Here is an 8,753-nt window from a genome sequence, read left to right as displayed (position 1 = left end):
TATTATGCATGTGCCGTCTTCAAAAACCAAGTTAATGCTAATACTATATGTGGTTAAACAAAAGCAACAAGAGGACAAAAAACCAGCAAGAGGACAAAACTAGTCAAACAGTAAGGACAAGAAAATAAACCAAAGCAACAAGAAGATATGTTGAAACTTGAAATCAACCATGTCGTCTTGAGTCTCACGATTAAAGGATAAAGAAACCGAAACCAAGGATAAAGAAACCGAAACCAACCCCAAACCCACCACTGGGATACATGGGGAATAGCTTTCAATATTCTGTTTGTAAACTGATCAACTAGTAAGGGGTAAAACCCAAACGACTACTACATTTTGTTTTCACATATGTACATTGGGAAGTGCTTTCAGGTTTTTGTATGACAATATGGCATAACATCCTTTTATCCACCCTTCTCATATTGTATCACGGTTATTGTATGACAATATTGTATGTACATATTTTCTTGGGCTTCTCAAGTTAAAAAAATAAACCTTTCTAATTAAACAACATGCACCTCTGTGTTCAGACTGAATTGCTAATATATTCACATCACCATAATCAAAACAAAACAGTGTTGCATGTGTGTTCACACGATTGGTAATACCTCTCAAGTTCAAAACTGAGGCAGTTAAACATTCAGCCATAATTATATATCTATATATATAGTAGCATTGATGTAAACACATTATGATACAAAACCACATTACAATAAACACATTATGATACTCACATAGATATGTGTTTATTGTATCATAATGTGATGTAACTCTCGGCAAATAGCCACAAGACACCAATTAAAGCACTCAAGCACTCATTCCATCTTTGGCTCTGATTTGACCAGAAAATTCCTAGCTTCATCATCCCTAACTTCACTGCATTGGGAACATATAGGAACAAAAATTCAAATAAATGACTGCTGAAAGAAATGAGAAAGATACAAAAACTGTAATTGACTTGAAAACAAGCACTTCAATAACCGGAAAGAGCATAAGAGCACGAAACCTGTCTATAGCTTCTGTCTTTGAAATCAAGGTGAGCTCTTTGGATGCAAGAAATTCACAGAAACTGCTGAGGGCTTTCTCCTGGCAGAATATACATAGAGTGCGCAGAAAATCATTGAACTTTTTCGGTTCCTGCAGAGGACAAATTTTCTGAGGTTAATATGCAATTGTCAGGTAAGCCACATCTGTCAAAGTACACCAGTACAACTAAACTAAAATGACACAAGTACGATATCCACCTCATTATGTAAGATTAATTTACTCATTACTCACAAGGAGCCAAGCAAATTTTCTTTTATGGGGAGAGGAAAGGTCCTTTTTTCACAAAATTTAAGAAGAAGAAACACATTTCAATAAACATATATACTCATATCTATACTACTCACATTACAATAAATACACAAAAAGGATACCTAAATCCATACGAATGACATATAATCAACACATTCAGATACAGACTCTGATACCAGTATCCATACACTATAATGAACACATTAAGATACTCATATGATACTGATATCCAAACTACTCACAGTATTATCGTGTTGGTTCAGATACACATCGACACTATTATCGGTGATAAAGGAAGACTAGATTGTTTATGTGGTCAGTTCATACTTAAGAGTATTCTTTCCATAAAACATAAATGACATTATCCTAGCCATTGTAAAAGTTTCCTACTGCATCTTTCTAAAAAAGATACTCATATGATACCCAAATCCATACTATTCACAATGTTATCAAGACATTCAGATACACAATCGGATACTTCTTTCTTAAAAAAAAGATACAGAATAAGATACCCAAATCCATATTACCCACTTATTTGCAAGATACAGAATAGAAATTCAATATGTCTTGTCAGATCACCCATATTCAAGACTAAAAGATAATCACTTAGCATTGACCCCTATGAAATAATCACCTAAATCATTCAAAATCAAAATTTTCGTCTTTGTTTTCTATACAACCAAAAACAATTAAATACTAAAGATATCATCATCAGCAACATCAGAATCATCCATACTTTCGTCCTAATCAAATTGGGGCTGCAACGTGAATTGCTATCTTTCAAGTTTCTCGATACAAAGTATCTTCTACAGCAAAGAGTGAGGAAGAGAAAGAGGAAGAGAGAGAAACAGTACCTTTGGATCTTGCCTTTCACGTTGTCGATGGTCTCAACCTCAAGAGTGATGGACTTTCCAGTTAGGGTTTTCACCCAAATAAAAAAGTGTCTTTCTGGTTTCTATCTAAGAGAGAGAGAGAGAAACGCGTGATGTGGATGACCAACGTGCTGGTTTTGGTTTCTATTCTACTACCCCTGCCTCAAAATCCAGATGGAAAACGGAATGAGATTTTGGGTTGTAAGATTTTGCACAAATGAAAACAATTTTTTCTTTAATCTGGATTTTGGGTGGCGTTATGAGCTTCTGGGTATTTGGGTTTTCAGATTTTGGGGTTTGTAGTTATAATTCACAAAACAATTAAATGCCGAAATGAAGGAAGAAGAAAAGGCGCGAATGCCAAAGGAGGGAAATTGTAGCGTACCCACTTACATAGTAAGCTTGCTTTTTCTCTACAGCCGTTGAGATTAGATCGGATGGCTGAAATTGATCCTCACATAGTGTCCTCATTTAGGAGTCCTCGTTAGAGCCCAGCCATTATTGTTTAGCCAAAAGTATCACAGGAGGATCCATAACAGGAATTCTATAGCGAGGGCACTTCTTTAATTGCAGTTCCATCTAAATGCAGGCCTAATAGTTCCCCCATAATCTCTGAAACATCTGGAAACTCAAGGTTTTGGCAGCCTTTGAGATTAAGAGTTTGAAGAGATTTCAAAAGAATACTGCTTGGAAGGCTCCTAAGTTTTCAGCAATTTTCTAGGTTCAAAGTAACAAGCCCCGTAAGATTATTAATTGACGACAGCAGTTCTTTAATTGCAGTCCCATCTAAATCAAGCGCTTGTAGCTCCTCCATAATAACTGAAATCTCTGGAAACTTCATAGGACTTGAGCAGCCAGAAAGATTAACTAATTTAAGAGATTGAGCAACTATGATAATTATTCATTGTGGCTGCAAAATGACTACAACTCTACTGACTGCAGAAAACAGTCCTCTGCATTCTCAAATTACATGCGAATTGAGCAACTATGAACTTATATTATAATCTAGCTCTGAACCACAACGATTGAATTTGCATACGAATTCGACATTGCATTACACATGGTTGTTCTGCTCGTGTTCTAATGTTGATCACTTGCACTAGCAGCAAGCTGGCTTATAATGGTAACAAACCACTAGAAGAGCAACAGATGAGTGAACTTCTTGGCTCTTTTACACAAAATTTGTTTATTCAAAAGCACTAAAACCCACATTCAGATTCATTCTTGTCAGGAAAAAAACAAAACAAAACTCCAGTGAAAGATTCACAGTGGAGGCAGCCACACGATAACAATTGGGCTTCTCACTCTGTGCACTCCATCCTTCCACACCAACCCTCCAAACTCAGGAGTTGCTTGCCGAGATTTTGTAGTGAAGGTGATTTTATAAGACAGCTTTTGATTGGCTCTGGTGAACTTCAGGGTCCGTGGCTCCACTTGAACATAAGCACCTTTGAATGGTGAAACTATGGCATGGTAATTCGACACCGGAGGGCCAACATTAGTTACTGTTCTGTGAAGGGTCAAAAGAGAAACATTGGTTCTCTCTGGGAACACAACAGAGATTGCTGGATAGTTCAAGTCCCCTGGGCTGGCCAGAGAGTGCTTGCAGCTTCTGTTTGAGTCCTTGGTGAAAACTTTGAGCTGCATTGGGGTTAGCCTTTGTGTACATAGAAATTCAAGATAATCCTGAGCCTCAATGTCATAAACCAAACCTGGGTCAAGAGCTCTCCTTGGGTTTATGTGCCCGGCTCCGTGATCATATGGCGTCGAAGCTTCAGCTGCTGAGGCATCTTGCAGAGGCTTATGCGTGTTGTCGTGAATATATGCAGTTGTCATCAAGGCAGATTTTATTGCTGCCGGGCTCCATTCGGGGTGCCTAGCCTTGAGCAAAGCAGCAATGCCGCTCACATGAGGGCATGACATTGAAGTCCCGGACAACATATTGAACTTCACTTTGCGGTTATCTGTTGGCAAGCTTGAAGGACCTAATGCTCCAGTCCAAGCAGCAAGAATGTTGACCCCTGGAGCCACCACATCCGGCTTGAGAATTTCAAGGCTCACAACATTGGGTCCTCTGGATGAAAATGCTGCCACAACTGGAGATGGCCTAACCCCAGTTCTCGTCCCAAGAAATGCCAGAGTTGCAGTGGCTCTTGGACTTGTTAAAGCATAATGCTTTATTGCTTTTGCTTCAGTTTCTCCTACAGCTACTGCTGGAACGAGGTGACAATCTGCAACAAGTTCCTCTCCATTTGCAGCTGTATTTGCCAGAATCATTCCTACTCCTCCTGCATCTTTCACTACCTGTCCCTTCTGCACTCTGGGGCTAATCCCTCGGTCACAAATCACAATTTTCCCAGCAACAACACGCCGATCCAAAGTTCCCTCCAAACACAACGAGCTTGGATCAGGGCTTGTTGAATTATTGCCCATGTACACAACAGGGTATTGCTTATTTATGGACAGCATCATTCTGCCTTTGTAGAGTGAAACCCCAGTCACAGTTCTGCCATTTCCAAGCTTAACAGTAGATGGGAAATCTCTGTCCATGGTGCTAGCACCAACTGTTGTAATCCAAGGGGACACATTGGTAAGGCTAACAGGGTCTGGTCCTCCATTTCCAGCTGAGCACGACACGAAAACCCCCATCTCCATAGCCCCAAAAGCAGCTATGGACAAACTGTCTCTGTAATAAGCTGACACTCCACCACCCAAAGAAATCGACAACACATTGACCCCATCCGCCACAGCTTTATCAACTGCTGATAGAATATCAGAGCTGAAGCAACCACCAACCCAACAAACTTTATAAGCTGCAATTCTCGCACCAGGTGCCATTCCTCTGGCTGTCCCATGAGCATAGCCAAGAAGATTAGCACCGCGTACTGGAGAGCCAGCAACAGTAGCTGCAGTGTGTGTTCCATGCCCATCTTGATCTCTAGGTGATTTAAACTCTGTTTGCTCATTGATCTTCCCTGTGGCAGCTTCATAACCTTGGTAGAAGATTCTTGCTCCCACAATTTTTTTGTTGCAGTTGTGTTTGGAGAAGCCTCGGCCAGTTTCACAAGCTCCTTTCCAGTGAGCCGGCACCGGCGACATGCCGGTGTCGTTGAAGCTCTGGCTCTCAGGCCAGACCCCTGTGTCAAGCACACCCACTATGACATCATGGTCAGTGACTCTTTGAGACCATACGTTGGTGGTGCTGTCATGTGGTTCAAGCCCAAGGAACAGAGGGCTCCTTGTAGTGTGGAGTTGGTACTTTGTGTCTGGGAAAATAGCCAAGACTCCATCTTGCTCCTGTAGCCGCTCAGCCTCTTCTTCACTCAACCGAGCAGCAACTCCATGAAAAGCATTCTGGTAAGTGTAAATTACCCTTTCTTGATCATGACCTCCATCTTCTTCATTTTCTGGTTTGAAGACAATTGAGTTTACTTTAGACGAGTACCAGTCTAGATGATTGGTGAAAGATTCTGGCTTGGCTGACTTGTCCATTTGGACAATGTAAGTCTTGTGTGCAAATTGGGTTTTGGCAGAGAAGGCAATGCTGAAGAACAGGCAGTTTGTTAGGATCAAAACCAGCCATTTGACTTGGTTTTGATCAGCCATTTTCATCAGGCAAGGAAGAAGAACTGTTCTTCTTTGAAGAATGAAATAAGGAAGAGACAGTAGAGTGGGGACTGAGGAGGATTATGAAAATGAAATTTGGAGGCTTGAAATATCAGAGAGAAGGGAGGGGCCTTTACTGTTGTGGGATCTTGTGCAGGCAATAAAGATGGTTGGTTGTTTCATGAATGCACAACGGGCGAGTAGATTTTGAAGAGCTGGCTAGTGGTTGTCAACTTGTCACTTGTCATGGTTCAAGGCAAATTCATTTCGATCGTAAAAAAAAAAAAAAGAAAAAAAAAAAGAGTTAATAATTAAACCAATATAAATCATATATTTCTTCTTCTTTTTTTAGGATCTTTATCATATATTTCTTTTCTGAACACTAAATTATATCAGAAAACATTATAATTTAGTCTCTGATCTTCATTCTAAGAAAAGGGTTTTAGTCGGCAAAAGCTACATTGCCATCTACTGGTGGTGATCAAAAGAGCTTAGAATATTATGAGGCAGCTTCACTAGGTAAGAGTGAGAAATGAGTTGTACAGAAACTCCTTTAATAGTGGTAGGGCTGCTTGTGTACTAAGATATGGTCATCCAGTCCTGCAACGGTCACAAGATGCTGGTAGACTCATGATCTGAGTTTTCTCTGCAATTGGTAAGTGAAAAAAATAAACGGCCATGTTTGGATCAATATTGATGCTGCATATCATCTGCGAATGATTTTTATTTTTTTATTTTTTTCAAACAAAGCTAATTAAGCCTGGTAATGTAGGTGATATATAGTCAAACTATTGCCTACAATCCTACTTGGGAGAATGAAAGAAATTAATGGTTTTGTTTTCAAACAATGCACGGCTTTATTCTAAACCTTTCCTGTCAAACTCAAATTTCCAAGACATTGCAGAATCTTACCAAATTATGCCGAGCAGAACTAACATCTAATTTGATCTGTCTCAGTATAACTATGATATGATTAGTTTGGTGATAATGTAGCTATATAATGTGCAAGATATTGCATACATATCAGAAGGAGAAAGGAGAAGAAAAAAAGAGCGTTATTTGGAAGAGAGTACATCTATTATTGTTGGTTGGGGTGGAAGATGAGGTTGTATGGCGAGCGAGTATGACAGCTCAATGGCACAAGTCCATATCAAATGAAAAAAGGTACATTAAATTCTGCTTTATGTGAGAAGAGTAAATACACACATTGGGGTCAGAAAAATGGCGACCTTTATATTATTTTCTTGTACGTAAATAGAGTGGAGAGGATATTTTGGAAACCCCATACGGAAACCTCAGCCACCCACTTGGGTGTTTTGGACGGTGATCTTAAGTATAGAGGTGGCGGTGGTGGTTTTAGCAGCCATGGCAATGGCATGGTTCATGGTACCAGTAGTAAATGCTACAAAAATTAAGTAGGTTTAGATTTAGGATGTGTAATATAATATCTAGAGTTGGTTTTAGCTGCCTAAACTGATAACTGCTGATAATAATTGATCATTTTGGTCAGCAGTTAATAGCTTCATCTTCATCCTACCAAACTCATTACCCTAAACCGTGTAAGACATTAATTTCTTCTTATTATCACCGCCAGTATTGCAGTGGCGAGATATATTTGGTTTTTACGAGGGGAAAAAAGTTAACAGGTTATGCATGTACCCTGCTAAAAATGTAAAATATTTGCACCATATTTACTGCTCTCAACGTCTGCATTAAACTCTCTTCATCCAGCATTCAAGGCTATCAATTTTTTTGTTTTTTGAGGGGAAAAGAAAAATAAATACTGGTATGGAACTTGCAAGTATAAATACCAGGTGGAGTTTTAATGGTAAAATTTGACAATTATATAATAATGCTCCAACTGAAGAGTGCTGACAAGGATTTGAAGACTGTCATCTCAACGTTATTTTTTGACAGCAACCAAAGTGAGCCGTCATTTCTTATTTTAATAATTTTTTTACTTCATATTTCATCTCACTCTGAAAACACGAGCAATTTGGGTAGCATTTTTACTCATCACTTTAATCATAGGTGTACCCTCACCACCATCCTCAATACTTGACACGTATCTATAGGTGTAATCATGATTTCATAAATACAAAGCAAAAGTTAACTATGGTTATATTTATGGACACGTATCAAGCATTGAGGATGGTGGTAAGGATACATATATAGTTAAAGTAGTGAGCAAAAATGCACCCATTTTCAGTCAAATAATATGGGTAGAATATTTTCAGATATATTTCATTCTCCGAAAGGAGGTATTTATAATACAGGTTACAAACCCTAGTAGGGTTTAATTAGGAAATAAGTGGAATCCTAATTACATAATATCTACACAAAAGGTAAAATAAATAAAACCCAAATAGAATAGGACTAGGACTCGCCAACACTCCCCCTCAAGTTGGAGCAAAGACGTTATGCATGCCCAACTTGTCAAGCGAGTTGAGAAAGATACTTGTAGAAACAGCTTTCGTAAGAACATCAGCTAACTGATACTCTGAACGGATGAAGGGGAAGGACACAATCTGCGCATCCAACTTTTCCTTAATGAAATTTCGATCAACCTCCACATGCTTTGTACGGTCATGTTGTACAGGATTATGAGCAATTGCAATAGCAGCCGTATTGTCACAATATAACTCTATGGGTTTATTAGGCCCAAAACCAAGGTCTTTCAACAATCTTCTCAACCATAGTAACTCAGATACACCATGGGCCATTCCCCGATACTCGGCCTCAGCACTAGATCTAGACACCACCTTTTGTTTCTTGCTCCTCCACGTAACAAGATTGCCACCCACAAACATAAAATACCCAGATGTCGAACGCCTATCTGTGGCTGAACCTGCCCAATCAGCATCTGTATACCCTTCTACATTTGTATGGCCATACTTGGAGAAAATTAACCCCTTTCCAGGAGTTACTTTCAGATACCTTAAAATACGAGTCACAGCCCCCATATGATCTACACTAGGA

At 39.2% G+C, this 8,753-nt stretch overlaps 1 protein-coding gene and 1 long non-coding RNA gene across 2 annotated transcripts; both read right to left on the bottom strand.

Annotated features, from left to right (window-relative positions):
* Window positions 1–753: 753 nt before the first annotated feature.
* Window positions 754–1,605, bottom strand: LOC148297068 (uncharacterized). The gene is made up of 3 exons (XR_015833402.1): window positions 1,539–1,605; window positions 1,007–1,137; window positions 754–876 (listed from the first exon to the last, which is right to left on the bottom strand). It is a non-coding gene; the product is annotated as an uncharacterized LOC148297068 (long non-coding RNA).
* Window positions 1,606–3,145: 1,540 nt separating this feature from the next.
* SBT1.3 (subtilase 1.3) lies at window positions 3,146–5,973 on the bottom strand. The gene has a single exon (XM_021971204.2). It carries the CDS (start codon window positions 5,778–5,780, stop codon window positions 3,432–3,434), a length of 2,349 nt encoding a protein of 782 aa, XP_021826896.1. The 5' UTR covers window positions 5,781–5,973; the 3' UTR covers window positions 3,146–3,431.
* Between the last annotated feature and the right edge of the window lie 2,780 nt (window positions 5,974–8,753).

The sequence above is a fragment of the Prunus avium genome, chromosome 2 (genome assembly GCF_965620075.1).
Source record: "Prunus avium chromosome 2, drPruAviu1.hap1.1, whole genome shotgun sequence".
Lineage (NCBI taxonomy): Eukaryota > Viridiplantae > Streptophyta > Magnoliopsida > Rosales > Rosaceae > Prunus > Prunus avium.
This window is presented reverse-complemented; position numbering and strand designations above follow the sequence as displayed.

Coding starts and splice junctions, on each gene's coding strand:
- SBT1.3 (XM_021971204.2), bottom strand. CDS start 5,780: ATGAAAATGGCTGATCAAAACCAAGTCAAATGGCTGGTTTTGATCCTA.